The sequence below is a fragment of the Eschrichtius robustus genome, chromosome 10, assembly GCF_028021215.1.
Source record: "Eschrichtius robustus isolate mEscRob2 chromosome 10, mEscRob2.pri, whole genome shotgun sequence".
NCBI lineage: Eukaryota > Metazoa > Chordata > Mammalia > Artiodactyla > Eschrichtiidae > Eschrichtius > Eschrichtius robustus.
Genome location: NC_090833.1, coordinates 34,119,358 through 34,142,629, shown reverse-complemented (window position 1 = coordinate 34,142,629; position 23,272 = coordinate 34,119,358). Strand labels below are relative to the sequence as shown.

The window sequence follows — 23,272 nt, the reverse complement described above, 5'->3', positions numbered from 1 at the left end:
CCATCTCCACGCAGCCGCTGGAGGATGACCTGCATGCAATCTCTAAACACTGAGATACTGAAATATTGTGATGCCGCATAGATAAACAGCCAATGCCAAGCCCCCATTCCCACCCCTACCCATGCCCCCAGCTGTCCTGGCTGTCTCAGTGCTTCCCCTGGGATTCCCTGGAATGCCCCAAGATTCTGCAACTAAAGGGTTAAAGCCTGAAACAGCAAGAAGTGGGGATGGGGGGGGGCCCACTGTCCTAGCAGGCTTTCATTCTGATTGGTCAGCACCCCTCGACTTACTGGTTTGGTTTTTTAACAGCTTTATTGAGGTATAATAGATATTAAAAAACTGTACATATTGAATGCATTATTTTGATGAGTTTGGACATATGCATACACCTGTGATACTATCACCACAATCAAGGTGACAGACATATCTATTACCTCAGAAGAATTCATTATGTCCCTTCATTTGTATGTGTGTGTGTGATAAGAACATTCAGCATGAGATCTACCCTCAACAAATTTTTAAGCACACAACACCTTATTGTTAACTATAGGCACTATGTCCTACAGGAGATCTCTACAACTGATTCATCTTGTATAACTGTAACTTTATACTCATTGAACAACATACTGTTTGTTAAATACGTTTACTATTACTCCAGCTGGCTAGAGAGACTGTGGGGAGTCTCTTAGTGCTTTTCAATTGCTTTGAGTGTGAGAATACTTTTTTAACAGCTATAAATTCCACAGTTCTCACAACATGCACACATATATGTAAGGTAGACATACTTTTTAGTAAACATTGATTGATAAGTTTCAGGTCCAAAAAATGACCAAAACTTCGGTAACATCTTGAAATGGATTTGCATTTTATTTATGACGCAACTTTACACACACTTGAAAAGTAAGCATACATATATACAAGACCTATGAATGACTTAATCAATAGACAATGCCTAGTGCTCTTGTGGACTGGAGCATACTTTGCAGTCTTCTTTTCCATGGGGTAAGGACAACTACTAACCTAGCCAAGCAAATCTTCCCCCTCCATTCGATGGCTGAAGAAACTGAACCTGGAGAGGAGATTGGACCTTCTGAAACCCACTGTTGGGCTGCAGCCTGCAGGCCTACAAGCCCTATACTTGCTCAGCCTCAAGACTGAAGAAGGAGCCCGAAGACAGTGACAGAGACACAATGTTTTATGGGACAGGGGATCTCACAAAAGGGTCCTGGAGTGACACCCCACCGTGGACATGGATGGCAGGCAGCCACCTTCACTATCGCGGGGAGAGGGAGGTTACCAGTTATAGAGGGAACTGACATCAGGTTGGCTCATCGGTTACCAGGAAAACCGTCAGAGGTGCGTGCCCCTCACTACCCTTTGATAAACTGTCCTAGTGGAGACGTTCTGATCTAAAGATTAGAACAATCACTAGCTGGGGCCAAAGGAACGTACCTAGGCATCTACTGATTAGGCTCTATGATCAAGAGGGAGGGTCAGTCAGGTGAGTAGGGTATAGGTGAGGCAGGGACTGGTAGAGCAGAGGAGGTACAGAGAGCAAGAGAACAGCCATCTTGCGTGGCCTGATCATACACGCACTCACTACTTGGAGTTAAAATTTGAAGCAGCTTCACATCTAAGATTTATTGTGTCTAGGGGTGTTGGATTAGGGGGTGCTGACTGGGCAGAAGACATCTCAAGTCGGGCCACCAGTGACTCTTCCCTTATAAGGCAGATATCATTCATGGAGGTAGCCAGAGCAAAGACCTACTGTCCTTTCGCTAACTGAGGTGGACCTTACAGAGGCCGCTCAAGCCTGTTAGAGTAGGGGATGCGGGGAGGTTTTGCAACATGACTCAGTCTCTAAGGAGAACCCAGGCTATCAGCTGAAACCTGAGTGATCAGAGGATCTGCACTTCTTACTGTCCACTAGAACTTACTCAAAGAGGTCTTATGGGCTCTAGAGGCAATGACACTGTGAGGCAGAGTGGGCTTTGACAGGAAACAGAGGGGGGGTTCAAATCCATCTCAAGTATATGGCCTTGGCCAAGTTTTACTTAACTTTTCAGATTTCAATTTCTAAATCTTTAAAATGGGACTGTTCCGAGGATCGATTAAATGAACTAACATCAAAGCCTGATACACGTACATTGTTCAACAAATGTTCCATTTCCTAGAATCATCTGGAAATGCAAACTCCTCCATCTAGCAGGAAAACTACAGCCTGGCGATTTTTTTTTTTTTTCAGCCTGACAATTCTGTCTACTTTTCCAACACTTTGCTCTTTCATTTCTTCTTCTCTCCAATTTTCCCATATCCAGCACTACTCCAAAGCAGCTTTAAGCTCAGATTGGTCAGTTCTGCTAACCACACCCAGCCAAGCCACACCCAGATTCCTGATCCATAGAAACTGTGAGACAATAAATGTTTGTTGTTTTATGCCACTAATGTGGGGGTAATTTGTTACACAGCAATAGATAATAAACATATTATTAGTCATGAGGGAAATGCAAATTAAAGCTACGAGATACCACTATATACTAAAACGGGTAAAATTTAAAAGACTGTACTAATCAAGTTTTGGTAAGGAGATGGAGCAATTAAGACTCTCATCTACTGCTAGAAGAACTAAAAGAAATACAGCCACTTTGTGAAAAGTTTGGCAATTTCTTAAAAATTTAAACATAACCTACCATCTGACCCAGATATTCCTCTCCTAGGTATTTACCGAAGAGAATTGAGAACATAGCCACACAAAGACCTGTACACAACTATTCATAGCAGCTTGTTTATAAGAATCAAAAATGGAAACAACCCAAATGTCCACCAACAAGTGAAAGGATTAACAAACCATGGTATGGTCCATGTAATGGAATACTACTTAGCAAAAAAAAAAGTAATTGACTATTGATATCACAACATAGATGAATATCAAAATAGTTATGCTGAGTGAAAACAGACAAAATAAATACACTGTGTTATTCCATTTATATAAAGTTCAATAAAATGCAAACTATTCTATAGTGACATAAGTAGATCAGTGATTGCCTACAGATATGGGGGGGGGGAAATGAATCAATCACCAATCACAGGGGCATGAGGAAACTATTAGGGGTGATGGATATGTTAATTATCTTGATTGTGGTGAGTTGCAAAATGTCCTTAGAGACAACTTGGTAGCACTATATTAAGAAACACAAAAATGTTCCTCATTCCATGAATCTCACTCTTAGGAATCTGTCTTAAGGATAATTCAAAAGAAATACTAAGCTCTTTATACCAACACATAGCAGCATCACCTATATCAAAGATACTGGAAATTATCTAATTGCCTAGCTACCATAAAAGGGTTAAATCAACACTAGACCATTTCATTTCCAACTACAAATGAAAAATGGGAAGTAGGGGGCAACATGTAGATATGTTTACAAAATAATGCAAATGCATTGTATATAAAGACTACAGGATTGTACATACACTATGGTTACACCTATATAAACATATATATGTGCATAAGAACACAAAGGAGAGAAAAAAACAGAACATAGAAAAACCTAGTAGATGAATGATAGGTAATTGGCATGTGGGTGACTTTTCCTTCTGGCTTTGTCTCCTGTAATGTTATGATGTTTCCATAACAGTTTTTTAAATGTTTTCTTGTTGGTTTTGGCTCCGTCTCCCAACCTGGTGATTATTCCGAGTCTTGCATCTGTCAGCTACCAGCATCAGCGCCTCAGCGTGGTCAGCCACAAGCCCAATCAGCTTGCTTTCTATGCCTTCTTGTATATCATTGATAAAATGCTGAACAGAGCTATGGTGTGGTGTGAAGGACACACTCTTTTCTTCCATCACTGTTAGTCTGCTTAGGTTATTTCAGTTCCATAAATGACAGAAAGCCAGTTCGCAAGGGAGGAGTACTAGAAGGTGGTAAGCAAAGTGAACCTGGAGAAGAAGGTGGAGCTGCTTACCTAAGCTTGGACTGTATGACTCACTCACTGGGTAAAACCAATGTCAATCATCTCTGGCCAACAAATGTCCCCACAATCAGAGACAGCTCCACAAATTACACATAAGAAATAGTAGGCTGTCTACGAGAAAGTTAGAACTTAGGAAAAAAAAAGTAATAGAAGCCTGTAGATAGAAGCTATTGTATTATTCCACTGACCCAGAGCTAAGTTCCAGTAGTCCATTTGGTCCCAGGACATGGGGCCAGTTTGGCCTGGCCAGGGCTCAAAGAAGACAAAGAGCCATGTACAACACCCACCAAGGGTGAGGCCCCCTAAAGGGACTCTCACCTCTTCCTTTCTCTTGGAGTATGTCCAAATCCATATCAGGAGGGTAAGCCCAGATCCCCTCATCATCCCCACGGCCCCTGGACTCCTACCCTACTGGGTGACAAGTAAGTGGATGGCTTCAGGATTAAAGAATATGCCTCTGAATATGCCCAGCTCAATGTTGAAGCTTTCCCCAACCCTCCTGCCAAAAGGTTGGGCCAGATCTGCCTAGATAGAAACCAGGGCTGCATACAGATCCAATGCCCTAAGTTTCCAGGACACCAGGGAGAGAGGCTGCCCTGCGAAACACTCAGACTTCAGCCCAGTAGGGCCAAGCTGGCCCAACTGTGCCTCTCAGATGGCCCCAGAATCATCCCAGAGGCCTCCATACCTGAACCTAGGGTAGAAAATGCTGTTCTGAGTCTGAACCTTCCCTTAAGCCCTATCATCTGCGAGATCCCTACTTCTGGGCTCTTTTGCAGCTGCCCACCTGCCTAGATGGCATATCAAGTCATTATGCCTTCCAGATCCAGCACTCTGCCTGTTCTCCTGGATGTACCCCCAATACCCAGTTAGTGACAGGCCTGGGACTTGCCCCCAGGTCTCCTGATATGTTAGTGTATTTAATGTTCATAAAGTGCTTAAAACAGTGTCTGCACATAGAAGAGTTTTGCATGTGTTTGCAGTTAACAAAAGCAACCATCACAACTCTCTTATGACATTAATATTATCCCCATTTTATAGATCGAAAAACTGAGGTTCGGAGTGAATAAGTGGCCAAAGATAACACAGCTGGGAAGAGGTAGAGACAGGAACTGACCCAGGACTGACTCTAAGTAACTGGCTCTCATAGCAGAGCCACATTTTTCCTTGAGCCAGGCTCTGTGCTGGGGACCCGTGTGTCCAGTTGCAGGAAGCCATACTTCCTGCCACCAAGGAGCTCCCAGAGAAGAACAGAGACAGTCACATAACCAAATTACTACACCACAAAAATGTGTGACAAGTGCCAAAATCCAAACATGCTGGGGCAGGCCCAAAGAGGGTGTGTTTGACTTACTCAGGCAGATCAAGGAGGACTTCCCGGAAGAGGAGACATTTGAGCTGAGGTGGGCCAGCTTTTCCAGGCTGAGGGCAAGAATTTATGCGAGAGAACTGGAGAAGACTTGGCGGGGGTGGGGGTGGTGGGGGGGAGGGCAGTCCTCTGAAGCTGGGGGCAGGGAAGACCAAGGACGAGAGCAGGGGTGGGAAGGGGCTGCACTGTGTCCAAAGGGCCCTGAACTGCCAGGCCAGGCAAAGTGTACTTGATCTTGCCCTGGAGGAAGCAGAGGCATTGAGAGCCTTTGAGCAGCCAAGTGGCCCAGTTTGTGCAGAGACAAACAGCGGGAGTGCCCTGCTGGAGAGGACTATTTGGAGCCTTAGATTTGTCCAGAAGGCTGGCGTGTGTAACCTTGTGTTCCGCTCTTCCCCAGCCAGGCTCAGCAGAGCTGAGGGAGCTGAGGGCTTCAGAGGTGCTTGGGCAGAAAGGCTGAGGATCAGGACTCCCACACTCCAGGGTCCTCCTGGGTGAACCTGCGTCTGTCCCAGCCCTGCCACTGTCTGCACCATCCTCCAGGAGAGAAGAGGCTGATATGGGCAACGCAACCCTGGCTGAAGTGTACAGGCTGTCTTTTCGAGTGACTCCGGGGATACATGCCCAGAAAGGGAGGATACATGCAGGCCAAGGAGGCAAAAGGGCAGACGGTGAGATTAAGAAAGATACACACTCTCAGGCTAAAAAAGAGAAAGCAAGCCCAAAAAGCCCGAAGGAAAGAGACCAGAGGAGAGCTGGGCCGCCCACGCACGTGTGTGTCCAAGGACAAGTGTCTTCAGGCTCCCATGCTATTGCCCACCTGGCACTGTGGGCACTGAGCAACCAGCCAGCTGGGCTGGGTACCTGCCTGAGGCACTGTACCAAGCTCTAACCACCCCTGTCCGCACCCACATCCCCACCCCGGGAGCCTGGACTGAGCTTGGGGCGAGGTGCCCTGATGGTCACAGTGTGGGGCAGGAGGAGGGGTCAAGGACTGGAATCAGAGGCCTGGGGCTCCGGGCGGAGCCTGGCCTGGGGAGGGGAGACAAGTCACTGTATCTTCCTGTACCTCAGGCGGTACTAGAATCCAGTCTAGTGCGTTTCCGCTTTGAGAGGGAAAAGGGACTAATCAGAGGCCCTTTTGAGATTGTCTTGCAAACCATGAACTCTGCAGCCCGAAATGAACATTCACAATATTCCCTGCTTCTCAGCGTCCCAAAGCTGTGCATAGAGCTCGGAATACCCAAGAAACCAGGATGCCCGATGATTCTAGAGGACTGCTCCTGCCCCCCAGGTCCTAGAATCTAACCGACTTGCGCCTGCTGGCCTCGCTGAGAATTCCCGGGGTCCTGCTCTCACCAACTCCGCTAGGGACCACGGCTTTCCCAGGAGAGTCCACTGCCACAGCCCGGCTCTCTCCCGCTCGGTGTGAGTGGACTAGGATCTTACCTTGCCTTCCTCAGTCCTTGGCTCAGGAAAGCTCACTGAGCGCCTGAGAAAGCTCCGAGAAGCTAACCTGGGGGCGGGGGTAAGGCCCGGGCTCAGGGCCCGCTCGAACCCTGGCTCGCTGTGCGAGGTGGGAGGTGGGACAAATCCGCATCCTCTCGGAGTCGCCTTGCCCTTTTCACCGCAGCCGCGGAGCTCCTGGATGTTCCAGCAGGTTCCTGAGCTACCCATTCCGGGGTGAGATAACAGTGTTGGGAGGGGGCTCTGAGGCAGGGATTGGGAGCTTCCTTGAGGTGAACCGGGAGTCTGGTGGCAGGGTGCAAGCTAAGCGGGGTGATGGGAAGCAGAAGGATCCCCTCTCTGGGTCCCAGTTTCTCTGCCTGGTCCTGGGGTGATGATAATTCTCTGTTCACAGTATTTAAGTGAACCAATGGCGAGCAAGCGCTAGAAGCTGTGTTGCCCTGACCAAGCTCCGGGGATCCCTGCGCGTCGGTGGGAGCAGAAAAAAGCCACATCCACGCAGACTCGAAGACTGGAATACCCTCCCCACACACATTCTCCCTTCTAGGCGGGCAGAAAGCATTTTACTTTAATCAACCACTACTTCTTTGAGGGGGGCATCTCATTTCCGCACATGAGTGGGAACGACTTGAATTTTCCCCAGCAGCTTGTCTTTTTTTCACAACCAAGTTTCACCCTGAAAACAATTTAAAAGACAAGAAGATAATGACGGGTTGGCGATGCACACTACTCCATCCTCTTGACTCCCTGGAAGGGGGGGGGGGGCGACAGGTAGGGAGTCCCCCACTTCACAGATGGGGAAACTGAGGCCTAAGAAGGGCAGCAGATAGCTCAAAGCCGCTGGGCCAGTAAATGAGCTAGCTGTAATCTGAGCTCTCACTCCGTGCCACTGCTGTGACTAGCGGCTGGGCAGTGTGTGACACAGGACCGACCCCCTTTTTGGCACTCTGAGGCCATACAGCCCACTGACCCTGACTGACTGCCCCAGAGTAATCCAAACGGAGGTCACTGTGTTCTGGCTGTGCCGAGATTCTTAGATCTGATTCGCAAGCATCTGGGCCTGGAGTTTCCACTGTCTCACCGTAAGGAGGTCTTTAAGCACAAGTGAGGCTCTGAGAACTCAGGAAAAGACAGAGAGGCTTCAGGGCCAGGAGGTAAGGAGCCTGAATAACCTGAGTTTCCCTTTCAGTGTAGAACCTCCTCTGCAAGACTTTAAGCAAGGCCCTTCAGCAATCTGGGCCTAGTTTCCTTCCAGCTTGGATTTCCAAGATTTCCTTAAGGAGAAGAGCAGGCTACCTCTGCATCTGCATGAAGGGGCATCTGGGTCAAGAGATATGGAGGAATTTTCCATGACTCCTTGGATCCCCTCCTTTAGATTTACGAAACCCTCTGAGGGCACTTCAAAACTCGGTAAAGCAGTTAGGGGAAGAGCTACCAGCATCTTCTACAGATCACCAGCACTCCTCCCCTCCCCCCAAAATTTAACATAAAATAGCCTGTGAGGGGACAGGTTTTTCCAAAAGGTGCTGGGGATACATGCAGGGCTGAAGGCGGCTACAAAGAGGATGGAAATCACCCAGCACCCGCCTACATCAACACCAACCCACCGCTGCTGGACTAGAAGAATGATTTCCAAGGGACTGGGACCCACTCCACAGCTTACAAATGGTTCTCAATGGGGTCTGTTACCCCTAAACACGTTAAGGAGCACTGCACCAGGGAAGAGGGGAAGACTGGATGAGAGAAAATGGAGGAAATGGCCTGGCACCGAGGGGATCTTTATGTATAGTTTTGATCCAAACGGGTGAATTGTCCCAGTTCACTCAAATCGTTTAATTCAAATTTTACATCATGGATTCATAGAATCTTCAAAGTACAGAATTTTGAAATGTGTTATTAGAATAAAACATTTATGGAATAGAATTTTTAGGATCCTTTGTTCATGAAAATCTTAGAATCATAATCTTAATAAATCTAATCTCAGGATGCTAAGGCTTGGTTTGTTGCACAGGTGTAGCTCAGTAGCCGCAAAGTTTGAGAAAAAGGATCAGTTGTCTAGAATGGGTCCACAGTCACAAAACAATGAGGATCAAAATATCGCGAGACATGGAGGTTTCTAACCATAGTAATTGGAGCTTAAAAGTCTCTATCATAAAGTCATTAAAGCATATGGTCACAAATATTATAAGAATTATTAGATTATTTGAGTTATAAAATAGTGGATCTAGAACTAATATTTTAGAATTAAATAAGAAGAGAGATGTGGATTTAAAGGACCCAAATCTTCCAATCAGACATTCCTAGACAGGAATTCAAATTAAGTTATATGTACCTTAGAGCTGCAAAAATATCTAAAACCTAGAGAAACTACAACTCCCAGCAGTGGCATCATATTTTCAGGCACAAAATCTTACTCCCAGCATCTTAAAATATGAGGAATACGCTTTTACTCTCTGACCAGAAGCTTAAAGTCATAGGAATATAATCACAGTCAAATAATTTAGACTTCTGGTCATGGAATCTTAGAACTACAGAATCCCATTATTTGATTTATGGATTCACGTTAGGATAGTGGTCCAAAATTTAACATTTGGAAATCTGAATCTTGGAAATACAGAGAACCACAAAATCCAGTATTAAAAGATTGCTATAATGTATCTGGTTAAAATGTTAAACTTTTTTTTTCCCTTTGAAGAAACGTAACAGGATGAAACCTGGATTTTCGCAGCTTCGTTACTTTGCTGGGAGGAAAGTAGGAAGGAAGGAAGCTGGGAGGTTTTTGAGCGAGTGAAAAGCCTCTCCCGTCTTTCGAGCATGAATCCGCTGAGGAAGGTCTTCATGCAAACCGTTCAATTTGCTTCCACACCCGGGTCGCCGGAGCGAGGATCTGAACTCTTTGCCTCTTTCTTCCGAAGGCAGTTGCCCAATGCTTGGCGGGGCTGAACCTGCCCGGAGCTCATCTCCACGAAGAACGCGACTAAAGCCCCTGAAGGCCGCCGCCCGCGCTCTCGCGGCTCTCTCCGCCCAGCCCTGCACCCGCAGCCCCGCGGAAAGCTGCGTCTCGGCCGGAGCCTGAAATCCTAAGGGTAGAACGCCCCACCCCTGACATCCGCACATGCTTTCCCGCCCCCAGTTCTCAGAGGAGAAAATTCAGGGCTTGTGACCGGGAAGGGACAGGCCCAAAGTGTCCCTGCGAACCCAGACCTTAGGGGCCGCCGCCGCAGGGGGTCTTGAGCGAGGCCGAATCAGGCCTTAGGGAGCTGGCGGGAAACGAACTCCGAAACCGGACACCCACGAAGCGGACGGGTCCCGTCTGCCCGCCCCTTCCCCGGGAGACTCGCCCACCCAGAGCGCCCACAACCCCGGCCCCCACCTCTCGCAGCCCTCCGTCCCGCTGCGGGAAGGGGCTGCTCGGCTGCCCCCGGAGGTCTTGGGAGCCACTTGGAGCCTTCCTGGCTGGGCGAACTGGAGGAGAAGGTTGCCGCGAGAGGGCAGAAGCCTAGCCTCCATCCTCTTTAAGCTGTGTCACTCCACATCACATAGAGAGGGGTCCCGAGCCACCCAAAGATAAAAGATTGGAGGGCGGGGGGGGGCGGGGGGGCGGGTGTTGCGGCCTTTCCCTAAATATCAGCAATTGAGATACAAAACCTCGGTACAGTGGAGGAACCTGGAACCCACCGAGGGAAAGTGGCTACCTCTGGTACATGTCGAGGAAACGCACTCCTACCAGAGACGCAGGCAGGTGTGAGGTTCGGCTAAGCCGCGAAGTCGCGGTGGAACCGTGGCAAGTCACCTCCTCTATCGGACCTAGGAATCCTGCCTGAAAGATGAGGGACTGGATGGGGAATGGCCAGGGCAGCCTTGAGTTGGGGTTTGAAAATAAATCATCCTTGAAAGACCTTGGAAGCCAGTCACCTGGAGTGTCTTCTCCCTTCCTCGTCCCCCACCCTCAAGAACCAAGCGCCCCTCAGCCAATTCTCACCCTCTCCAGCCAAAAAAGGTGAGGCGAGCCCTTCCTTTCACCTGCGGGTCCCAGCCTTCTATAGAGGCTGGTAAAGTCCCGAAGCGCTGACTTCGGGCGCCGAGGTCTCCAGAGACAGTTCCTGGCCTCTCCCGACCTCAGTCTCCCCGTCGGCGCGCAGAGGACCGGCCCAGGAGACCTCCAAGGGACCTCCATGCTCAGATCGTGTGGTGTACCCGCCGCGCCGCCACAGCATCTCCTACCTGGGGAGGTGCGCCGAGGCCCAGGGGGCGGGCAGTCGGGGGGCGGGCGGGGAACGGGCACCGCCCCAAGCTTCCTGGCGCCTTTAAGGAGGAGAAACCCGCGGAGGGAGGAGCCGGTCCGGGTGTGTGCAGGGAAGCGCCTCGCCAGCGGTCTTGGCGGCTTGAGGCCAACCCTGCGGAGAGGAACAGTCGCCGGCCACCCCGCCTGGCCCGCGCCGCAACCTCGCCGCCGTCGCCTTGCCTCGCCTCCTTGCCCTCCGCGCCTTCGGCGGCCCCGGCCTCAGGGGCGCCGCCTAGGCGGCCCCCACCAGAGTGTCCCCACGCCTGCACTAACTGCTCTCGTTTCAGACCTTGGGGCCCGCAGCCTCCTCTGCGCTCAGGACCTCGACGGTTATCCTCAGATCAGCAGGAAGCCCAGAACTGATGCAGGCGCTCCAGCCCAGGACCAATTCCAGACCCCGTGACCTCCTGGCACCAGCGCGCAAAGGACCCTTCAGCCCGCGACAAGAGCCTCGTCCGGGTCCCAACGTCGCTGCTGGCGCCTGGCTTCGAGCTCCAGAACACGAGCAGAGCCGTCGGTGGGCGGGACACTCTTGAGCCTCTGTCCGCACTGAGCCAGCCCGGAAACTACGGGCGCCAAAGCTCCTGGGCGCCCCTGCCAGGAAAGCTGTGCTCCCGGTGCCAGCTGCGAGGACACCCTGAACTCTCTGCAGAGGGCCCCAGCGTCGGTTCCCGTTACCCTGCGTCCCGGGCTCCGCAGCTCCCAGACCCGCCCCCGACCCTCGACAGCAGCGGGCAGCGGGGACGCCCCAGGGACGCGGGACGGCTGCGCCATGACGGCGGAGAGCGGGCCGCCACCGCCGCCGCCGCCGCAGCCGGAGGCGCTGGCGGCCGTGAAGGAGGAGCGCGGTGAGGCGGGGGCCGGGGTCCCCGCAGAGGCCGCGGGTCGCGGCGCTGGCGGGCGGCGGCGGAAGCGCCCCCTGCAGCGTGGGAAGCCGCCCTACAGCTATATTGCGCTCATTGCCATGGCCATCGCGCACGCGCCGGAGCGCCGCCTCACGCTGGGCGGCATCTACAAGTTCATCACCGAGCGTTTCCCCTTCTACCGCGACAACCCCAAAAAGTGGCAGAACAGCATCCGCCACAACCTCACACTCAACGACTGCTTCCTCAAGATCCCGCGCGAGGCCGGCCGCCCGGGCAAGGGCAACTACTGGGCACTCGACCCCAACGCCGAGGACATGTTCGAGAGCGGCAGCTTCCTGCGCCGCCGCAAGCGCTTCAAGCGCTCTGATCTCTCCACTTACCCGGCTTACATGCACGACGCGGCCGCCGCTGCGGCTGCTGCCGCGGCCGCCGCCGCTGCCGCCATTTTCCCGGGCGGGGTGCCTGCTGCGCGCCCGCCTTACCCGGGCGCCGTCTATGCAGGCTATGCCCCGCCGTCGCTCGCCGCGCCGCCCCCGGTCTACTACCCGGCTGCGTCCCCAGGCCCGTGCCGCGTCTTCGGCCTGGTGCCTGAGCGGCCGCTCAGCCCAGAACTGGGCCCCGCGCCGTCAGGGCCCTCCGGTTCCTGCGCCTTTGCCTCGGCCGGCGCCTCTGCCACTACCACCGCTTACCAGCCCTCAGGCTGCGCCGTCGCCCGACCTGCCAACACTTCCGCCTATGCGGCCGCCTACGCGGGCCCAGACGGCGCGTACTCGCAAGGGGCCGGCAGCGCCCTCTTCGCAGCGGCTGGCCGGTTGGCCGGGCCCGCTTCGCCCCCCGCGGGTGGCAGCAGTGGCGGCGTCGAGACTGCAGTGGACTTCTATGGGCGCACATCGCCCGGCCAGTTCGGAGCACTGGGGCCCTGCTACAATCCTGGTGGGCAGCTCGGAGGGGGCAATGGAGGCGCCTACCACGCTCGCCATGCGGCTGCCTATCCAGGCGGAGCGGATCGGTTTGTGTCCGCCATGTGAGCCGAGCATACAGGCGAAAATTCATAGATACCTCGACTGCCTTTACGAACTCAGTATTCACGAAACCTGAGGACAGGACTGGAGAGAGGATCGAGTTGAAAGCCACATAGGAGGGACCGAGCCGGAGGTTCAGGCGCAGCCTCCTGGTGCACCGTGTACACACCGGTTCGCTTTGAAAATGGGAGGAGGTGGGGAGAGGCATCCTCGGCCCACGGACTGAGACAATGGACCCTCACTGAGGCGAAGCTCCAAAGGTCGTGCCTTTCTGACATTCTACCGGGGAGGGTCCTTGGCTCTAAAGGAGGCACAACGTAGTGTCTACACCGGAGGCTAAGGGAATTGTGGAGAATCACATGGCTTCACTCTTCCCCGTACTTACCAAAACTCGGGTCTTTTTACACAGTTCCATCTCTTGTGCCTTTGACTACGTTATTACAATAAAAGGCTCCGATAGTGTCTTCCTACTTAAGGTGAGGAGGACAAATTCGCAAAAGAAGTAACCATTTTTTTTTAATGGGAAAGATCTCTGCTTCGCTTGACCAGGGGCTGCTTTTCCCTGCCTCTGAGAACTGCAGACCTGGCTCTGAGTCTGGACGGTGCCCCAGCGCCACAGTGTAACCCAGTTCCATCACTCACACCCCCAGTTTTCCCATCTATAATACAAGAGGGCTGCAGAATTCAACCGTATGATCTTTAAGGGCCCATCATGGTTGTTGCATATCTGGCAGCATGGGTGGGCCACCCAGGGCCTAACCCTATTCCAAGGAATGGAAACAGAGCTCATGGCAAGCATCTCTGGATTACCTCCAGGCACCGGTTATATCATAATTTCGTGAATCTTTTGAGCATGATGTGCTGATCATTTGGCAGCTATTACTGCTGGGTCCTAAGTGCGGTTTTCCATTGAGGCAGGTAGAAATACATTTGTCCATTGCCCACGCTTTCTTTTCATCAAGCAGCCTGGGACCCAATGGGTGAACTAAAATTCAAAGAGATGACCGGACTCAAGGGAGCCTGTTGATGACAGTTTTCATTTTGTTGGGCTGGCTCTTCCATCCCTGGTACCCTCTGCCGTACCTTGGCAGCCTCCTCATGCAAAAAGGAAAGAGAAAAAATTAATTGGGGCCATCAGTTAAGTAAGCTTTAGAAAGAAACTGGTGTTTAACTTTGCTTTGTATCCTTTATTTGTTTCAAGCAACAAGCTGACCAAAATCAGAAAGAAAAAAAAAAAATCCAACCATTTCCCCACCTTTCTCTTGAGAAATCTTGTAAGTTTCGATTCTGTAGCAAAACTTTCTAGCATTAAATATTTCAGAGGCTCGGTGTGCAGCTTTCAGATAAACCTGAGTGTTCAGATGAACTGTTTTAATAAAGATCTTTGAGCAAGTGAGTTCTGACAAGAGAAATGCAGCCTCTTTCTGCAGAGTTAATTTGCTAGGGAAGAGTTGGGGGGGTGAGAAAGAAGACTGAAAACCACTGGTAATTTTTATTTTTAATTCTGGGGATTGCACTATCCTGTTCACAAAGACATGTGAATGTGATTCAGTCCAGACGGGTATTTGTCTAAATAAGTGCTGCCCAATAGAAATATAATGTAATCTGCCTGTGTAATTAAAATTTTTCTGGTAGCTGCATTAATTTAAAAAAAAAACAGGTGAGATTAACTAATAATATATTGTATTTAACCCAATTTAATGTCCAAACTATCATTTCAACATATAATCAATATAAAAGTTGTTGAGATACTTTTTTCATACCAAGTCTTTAAAATCTGGAGTGTATTTTACACTTACAGGTCATCTGTTTGGACTAGCCACAGCCAAGTGCACAGTAGCAGTGTGTGGCTCATGGCTACTGTATTAGACGGTACATGTCTAGATGTTGGTCCTTCCTGACTTTGATGGTGGTAAATGACCACCTGGAGGAGGGGGCAGCTGCAGCACTGACCCTATTGCTAGTGGGTCCAGATTTCAGACCCAGCCCTGTGACCTTGGAAGAATCTAGGTGTTAGGCCTCCCTTATCTCTATATGGATCCTTGCAGGTTGAAATTCAAAGGTTCTCCGTGTGCAGCTAGACAGTATGGCTCTCCCAGGCAGAAATCAGGATGCCTTGCCTCGTTGGCACTGGCCAGAAATTGAAAGCCCTCCACCCAGGGGTTTTGTCCTTGTCTTCCTAAAGCCCGGCTGGGGGATTGGGGCTGGAAAAGGGCAGTCTATGCGCCCAGTTAATGCAGCGGTTGAGCCTTTCTCTGTGTTTTAATTACCAAGTCCAATGCTTTGACAGCGCCATTAACGTTAATCCAGTCCTTTCCCTAGTGTCCTCATTTGTGAATGGGAATTTGTGACCCCTCCCTCAGAGTCCACCTGAAGTTAAACGAGTCAAGAGGGATAGAAACGCTTTGTAAACTGTAAAGCACCGGGCACACGAGGGAAGAAGGTTTTAACATTTAAGCGCCGCCTTATCCGGAAGTCTCCTGGAGCGTCGTGGTAAAGCCGGGGGAACAAGAAAGACAGGGAGGGAAAGCGCACGCGTCTTCGCCCCTAACTCTCCTTGTCAACTGGGACGACAGGTGAGATCGACCAGGGTCTGTGCCCTGAGAGAGGGGACGCTGCGAGGAGGGAACTGGGTATACAGCAGGAGCCAGGAGAGACAGCGAGACCCTCGAGGTGTTGAAGAGAGAGCGTCAGCCCTTCTCGGCCTCCTGCCGGCCGGCGACACCCAAAGCTAGCGCGCCACCCGGCCGGGCCAGAAAGGACGCTGCGCAGGCGAGGGAGCGCCGCCCTTCATCCACAGCCGGGCCGGGCGGACCCTCCAGTCCGCGTGACTCTAGGACATTGAGAACATTCACTGATGCGTCTTGGGACAATCCAACTCTCCGAATCCCCAAACCGTGAAATAGAACCTCCCCGGCTCCCCGTCTAGGGGCTCAGAGACCGGAGGTGCGTTTCTCTTTTTCTTCTTCCTGTCTTGAATCCAGAGAAATCGTTTGCGCGTCTCTGAGCCCTGCACCCCGCCGCGTCGTGTGCAGGGCGCCCCCCCCCCCACCTCAACCCCGGGTCTGTAATTAGGTGCGTTCTTCCCTAATTGCCCAAGGCTCGTTAGAATTCGCCCCAGAGCTGTAACATTTTCTTTCAAATTAACTTTGCTTGCAATTAAGCTTAGGAAACCAGCAACAAAAGCAGACTTGGCCCGAGGTCGTTTACTACGAAAACGGATTAGGGAAATTTCTGCCCCAGTTTTAACGGGAAAGATTCCTGCGGCCAGAGCTTTGGGGGAAGAGTTCCCACAGCTGAGGCCAGGTGGGAGGAGGAAGCTGCTTGCGGCGGTTGTGGATGGTGACGGCATTGGCCTTCCTCCTCATCTCGGTGATTCGTGAGCCAGAAGAAGTGAGGGTAACCTCGCTGAAAGGAATTCCGGAGGGTTTGGGCTGAATTACACACCTTGACTTGAAGCTGCTGCACGTAGTTACAGTTCATCCAGCACGCTCATAAACATAATCTCATTTACTAAGAACTGTGAGAATTTTTTCATTAAAATTAATTTTTTTCTTATTACAAAATTGGTACACGTTCATTGTAAAAAACAAACAAAAAATACAACTTAAAAAGAAGAATCAAAGGAACCCATAGTTCGTCCAGAGAAAGCACAGCAAACACCTCAGTGAGTATCTTTTCTAGTTTTCGTTTTTGTTTTTCCTTTGCAAGAGGCCTGAGCCTCAACTCTGTCACTAAAATGCTGTGAGATCTTGAACAAGCTCCTTCCTGCACTGTGTAGGCCTCAGTTTCACCATCTACAAAGCTGGGTGGCAGGTCCCCTTTCACCCTCACAAACTCCCTTTTGGTCATTTGAATCCAGGATGCACTTCTCCAAGTGCCAGTAGAGAAGCTGAGAGCAGTAGGCTTGCCCTCCCTGCTGTTTTGCACAAGACATTAAGGCCCTGAGGCCTTGAAGCTCTAAGTGTGGGCCACAGACTAGCTGCATGGGCATCCCCTGAGAGCTTGCTAGAAATGCAGACTCTCAGGCTCTACCCAGATCTACTGAACCAGAACCTGCAATTCAACAAGACCTCAAGTGATTCATATGCCCTGGGCAGAGAGGCAGAGCTTTAGAGAAGTGGGGTGGGCGTGGAGGACGTGTTATGTTGTTGAAATCAGAGATCCCAGAATAACTTCCAGAAGGCTCCTGTTTCTCAGCAAGAACCCCAACCAGAGATGGCTGCAGAGAGAAGAGATGGCTAGGGTGGAGCCCTTCACCTCCTCCCTTGGGTGTGCTTTACAGTCTTGGAATCCTAACCCTTAGAATGCATCTCACCTCATGTTCCCTGTCTGATAGGTGACCATGACCATGACATTCACTGAGAGTGTATCTGAAACCTAACCCTTGGAATCCTTGGAATCCTAACCCTTAGAATGCATCTCACCTCATGTTCCCTGTCTGATAGGTGACCATGACCATGACATTCACTGAGAGTGTATCTGAAACCATCTTGAAAGCTGGACTGTCAGAGCCGGAGCAGGAACCCAAACTCCTGACTCCCTGCTGAGCCACTTTGGGGACCTTGGGTTCTGGTCTCTGTACCCTCCATAAGCAGCAGTCATTTGCCCAAGTATGGATTAAACTTGGCAACTTCAACCCCAAGTCTGGGCTTGTTGGGGTTTAGGAGAAAAATAAAGCTCTCTTCTCAGCAGGAAGAGGCCCCCACCTCTGAGTCCATCTGGGCTGAAGGATCCTCCAGTAGAGCATTTAAGTACCCCTCGGACAGCCTACGATCCTGGGCATCCTAATGAATCCTCCCCCACCCCAAACACCCACACCTTTCTGGAGAATTTGGTTTCTGTGCTCATCCTGCTCCTGAGAAGTGCTGACTCCTGGGTGGGGGTCGGCATGACAGGACAACTGGCCGAAAAAAGTCCCTGATGATAAGGAGCATGTACCAGACTGGGCTCTCTTCCCAGGATCACATAGCAACGCAGTGGAAGAACCAGGACTCTCATCTCAGTGCTCACATGAGTTTTCAATAATAGGAATAAATAGGAATACCATGCGTGCGTATAGAGCTTCTATAGAGCTAAAGGGGCACAGGACTTACCCAACATCTCATAGCGTCCAAGCCTGGCTAGAACTTATGCCTCCCTCAAGGGGAGGCTGCATTTGATTATCACCCTCATAAAAGGCAGTGTGGAAATGGAAGTAATCAGACGGGGGGTGGTGAAGGTGGGGGTTGAGGGATGGGGAAGGAGTGCAGCTGCGGGAGGGCCCTCCATTGTATGGATGGGTAAACTGAGCCCGGGATCAGTTAAATAAATAGCTTAGAACCACCCAAAGGGAAAGCAGTGTGACTGGTGCTTTTCAGCCCAAACTGAGCAGTGAACTAAAGGAAAAGCAGGACCAACAGGTTGGGTGCAGTGAGGATAGGAGGTCTTTAACAAGTTTGGTGCCTGTCCCTACCCTCCTTCCAGCGTCTTCTTTCCGGGCTGAGGCCAAAGCCAGCCTTTGAAGAGCTCCTGCGGTGGAAAGGATGACTGCTCCCTCTGGAGCTCCCCATGCCCCTCTGCCAGCCCCACAACCCCTCTTCTGAGAGCTCAGGCTCAAATTTCCAGCTCAGCCCAGAAGGGTTAACCTGGTGCAGAAGCATGTAGTCAGAGAGGCCCTGGGGATCAACTGTCAGCCCCTCCCAGGATGAGGAAGGGATTGAGAGGCGGAATCAGGGTGGATCTCAGCCCCGGTGCAGAGCACTGGCTTATCTCACTATCTGAGAACCTGGAGCGGCTTCTCCCAGGAGTGTGGGCAGAGCAGAGCCCCAGCTATGATTTTTCAGGCGTGGAGGCATTCAACAACCAGAGATAACGTGTGAGAAGCACAGCCTCATAGAGCCTAACTCTTGCCTCTGCTCTCAACCCCCAGCAGCTGGCCAAGCCCTCCCCATGGATGCTCCTGCCTCCTCCCTCCATTCTGCCCCCACTGCCAGCCTCACTTCCTGAACCTGAGCTCCAGTCCTATGGGAGCAGGCTCCCTGCTGTCTGCAACAGAAAGCCCAAACTCCTCACCTGGCACTTGGGGCCCTCCATTATCCTTATGCCAACCCTCTTCCCAGCCTCATCTCCCATAGTTGCCCTTCCTACACATCTAGCCTCCAGCCAACGCCCCACTTGCTGTTCCCAGACTCCCCTGTGTGTTCCTGTCACCATGAATTTGCTCTGACCATTACCTCTCTAGGAACCCCCTAACCCCATCTTGCACATCTAAGGCCACCAACCCAGTAGGAGGCTCCATTGTCTCTCTCCTGGATCACAGCACCAGCCTCCTAACAGGGCTCCCTGCTCCCTCCACTGCTCTCCTCAGTCATTCCCCACAGCAGCCAATGTGTGATTCAGCTCAAACATCAACAGATCATGTCACTCTCTCGCAGAGGTCCAGACCTCAGGACAAGGCAGTGAGATTAGGAGCTTGGCATGTTTGTGAGCAGTCCCATGAAGGGTTTCTTACACTATGAGAAAATTAATATGAGCGCTTTCAAAATTTCCCCCTCCCATGTAACACTTTCCTTTTATCCTAAATTTCATCAAAGCTTCATAATTAACCTTGTGTGAAGTGGGGTGTGCCCACATTTTTCCTGTACCCATGCTCAAAAGAAAGAACAATGTCTTATCATGGGGATTGGGCACAGGGGTCTTGATGGTAGAGCTGAGATGGAGCATCTTGAGGACAACCATATAGTGGACAACTCTGGACAGAAGTAAAACAATACACTCTCTGGCATATTCAAGAAGAAGTTGCGCCAGACTGCTAGTTGTCTACCCAGCCATTTTCTCCCCTTCTTCTCTGCTCACAAGACCCTGATTTTGTTCAGGTTGCAGTTGGTCATGTGTTTTAGGGGAAGTCTTACCCCTTGGAGTATCCACCGGCTCAATCTGGACTTGTCTAAGGTAAACGTGGTGATGATTCCATCACTCTTGCCAGTGATTATTGAGAAACAGGCACAGGATACTTTCCAGGCCAATGAGATGTCCAGAAAAGTCTGCTCAGGGCTTCTGGGAAATATTTCTTTGTTCTTAAAGAGACAGGGGGAGAGCAATAGCCATTTTCTTCCTCTTAATGTTGTTAGAGTGTGACTCCTGGAAGTGTGACAGACATGTTGGGCTCGGAGGGTACCAGCCTAAGAGAACAAGCCAACCTGCTTAGGATGGCAGAGCCAAAAGGTGGGAATAACCTGGGGGCCTGATGATATCACTGAGCTGCTGAAAGAACCAACCCTGGAACAATTCTTTACACCTGTGGGCGATAACAAACGTCCTCTAAGTTTAAGCCTCTTTTCTTTGGGCTCTGTGTTACTTGCAGCCAAATGCATCCTAACTAATAAAGAAGGTGACCTTTATGGAGCAGGAAAAAATTGATTCTTGGTTTTCCCTTAGAGATTTCCTTTGCCATTCTTATTTTAAAAAAAAATACAGCTGAAAAATTATCTAGTCCCACCCCTTGTTTTATAGAAGGAAAAAACAAGGACCAGAGAAGGTAACTTTCCACGGTTGTACAACGAGCTAACATCTTAGGCCCTTGTCCAGGGCTCTCACCACACCACTGCTCTTCCCCAGCTTCAAGTGGCTCAGCAGTGGCACAGCTGACTAAGGTAACCCTGACATTACCCAAGAGAGGCTGTGTTCAGGGTGTACCAAGCGCTTCCACATATGCTATCCTTTGGATCTTCACAACTGCCCTGGGAAGTAGCAGGTTTCAGGTGTATTTTTTTTCAGGTGAGAAAACTGAGGTCCAAGAAAAGAGGACAAGCTCAAGGTCACAGACCTTTGCCTGAGAGGGATTCAACCCAGGTGTAACAAAGTTCACAGCAAAATGAATCAAACATGAGGATTTTTCCTTCCTGGATATGGGAATCAGGAGACTTGCGTGTTGGTTTTGACTGCAGCTCTGGGGAAATCCTCTCTCTTTGGGCCTCTAAGTAGGGTGGATCTTCCACATGTCCCTGACTTACCTCCACAGGGCGTGTGAGGCTTAAAGATAATGTCTGCAAAGTGTGTGGATCTGCTTGCTTCAGATCCTACAAAGTAGGATGGTTAGTGCCAAAGCTGAAGGGGACTGGCTGTTGCTTAAAACAAGCTCTACCATCGTGGGCCTCTTTTCACCCTCCTATCACCCCACCCTGACCCTCCCAGCTTCAGCCAGCGTTGGTCCCACCAAGGCGAAAGCTGCAGGAGCAGGCCCGTAGTTTACAGAACACCTGGGAGAGGCTGTGGGTAGCTGGGTAATTTCCAAATTAGTTGTAGGAGAAACCTAACAAAACAATCTGCAGGCTAAGCATCCGGGGAGCTCTCTGTGAGACTGACAGCCTGGAATCCAGCAAGTACAATACACCGACCACAGGCGGGAGGGCCCTTCTTCCTTGGTGGGAGGAGGGCTGACTTACTTCCAGCAGGGGCCCGTCTGGGCCTGCAGCTGGCCTGATAGGAGAGCAAAACCCCAGAACTGAAACAGGCTTTCCACCCAAATTCCAAACTATAATGAATATAAACGACTTTCCCGAAACGCTACTGCAAGGTTGGCTGGCCAGTGAGTTACATGCCCTGGCAGACACCTCACTTCTCAGCAAGGGGCTTTCAGGTCTCATTTTGAAGGTTTCCTCCTGAATCCATCCTCAGGAAACCTGGGCTGTGCCCCCACTACCCCTTGTAGGCTACACACAAATGCACGAAATGAACCTGGAGTCTGATATACTGTTAGTAATGGTCAAATCTGAACATTGTTTGGTACTTTCCTATTTTCTGAGAGGCTGCCTGCCTTCGTCAGAAAAGCACTGGTTCAAGTCCTGGCTCTGGTACCAGGGCAAGTCTCAGCCTAAACTTCCCCAGCAATAACATGGGTGCAACAGTGCCTTCCCTCCCTGATACCAGTCACAGTGGGTAAGCTGGTGGGAGACAGTGACCATGAACTATAAGAAATGGTAGGAGCAGTTTGAAACCAGGCAACTGGGCACCAGAGCTTCTAGGTGATAACACTTTGCATCATGAGGCTCCTGGTTCAGAGAAGCACTAGGCTAGAAGTCAAAAGACTCAGGGCTGCTCTCTGATCGCACGGACAGCCTTCAAGATGGTGCCGAAGAAAGACAAGAAGCCTGAGAAGTCAACCTGGCAGTTTAGTTTGGATCTTACTCATCCCGGAGAAGATGGAGTTTTTGATTCTGGAAATTCTGAACAGTTTCTACATGAGAAAGTTAAAGTTTTTCCAGGAAAAACTGGAAATCTTGGGAATGTTGTTCACATTAAAGCCTTCAAGAATAAAATCATGGTTGTTTCTGAGGAACAATTCTCTAAAAGGTATTTGGAATATCTTACCAAGAAATACCTTAAAAAGAACAATCTTGGTGATCGGCTTCGGGGGTTGCATCTGAGGAGGAGACTTACGAACTTCGTTACTTCCAGATGAGTCAAGATGAAGATGGATCTGAGTCGGAGGAGTAGTGAAGCCATCCCTTATAGGCCTCGGCTTGCTGATAAAACAAATGAAGCATACAAGACAAAGAAACATCTAGAAATTGACCCTTAGATTATCAGTGAATGAAAAACACTGTACTCTGTTATGTTAAGCATTCATCTCTTTAGGTGTATGCTGTTTACATGGTTCTTTAATACTTTCTATAAGCAATATTTAAATAACTTATAGCTAGTGGAATTTTTTCCAGTTTTTCTGGAATGTATTGCTTTTAAAAACGTCCTCGAGTTAAAGTGTATAGTGTAGTATAGGAAAAAATGAAGCACAATTTTGGGTATAACTTTAGATAATAAAATATTTAAAATTTAAAAAAAAAGAAGATTCGGGGCCTCACTCCTCCACAGCCACCAACTTTGTGCGTGACCTTGAATGAGTCCCTTGCCTTCGGCAGTCTCATCTATACACTGGGTAGATGTGTGTGCCTGGGGGTAATCAGATGGACTCCAGTGTCCCTTTAGCATAACCTTTGGTGAATCTGAGTCCCCCTCCCCTGAACACAAACATGAGAATGGAATAGCATAATATGAAAGTTTCTGTAAACTGTAGTGTGATAGTTTATTTCCAAGCCCTTCCATGTCTTTATCTCATGAAGTTCTCAAAACAACCTCAAAGTGATCGGGGGTGAAGTGAAATGGGGGAAGTTTTACTGCAACAGTGTTTATAGCATGGGGCGCTAAAGCCCAAAGAGGGGTCACCAGCAATTTCGATGGAGCCCACACTAGACTTGGAACACCAGGCTCTGACCCAGTGCTTTTGCAGTTACACTGTGTGAATTATTACAAAT

The 23,272-nt window shown here is 50.2% G+C and overlaps 1 protein-coding gene and 1 pseudogene across 1 annotated transcript; both read left to right on the top strand.

Moving 5' to 3' along the window:
- The first annotated feature begins 11,165 nt into the window (after window positions 1-11,165).
- FOXE1 (forkhead box E1) lies at window positions 11,166-14,452 on the top strand. The gene has a single exon (XM_068552401.1). The coding sequence runs from the start codon at window positions 11,865-11,867 to the stop codon at window positions 12,984-12,986; it is 1,122 nt and encodes a 373-aa protein (XP_068408502.1). The 5' UTR covers window positions 11,166-11,864; the 3' UTR covers window positions 12,987-14,452.
- Window positions 14,453-22,065: 7,613 nt separating this feature from the next.
- LOC137770384 (ribosomal protein eL22-like 1 pseudogene) lies at window positions 22,066-22,457 on the top strand (annotated as a pseudogene).
- The last annotated feature ends 815 nt before the right edge of the window (window positions 22,458-23,272 follow it).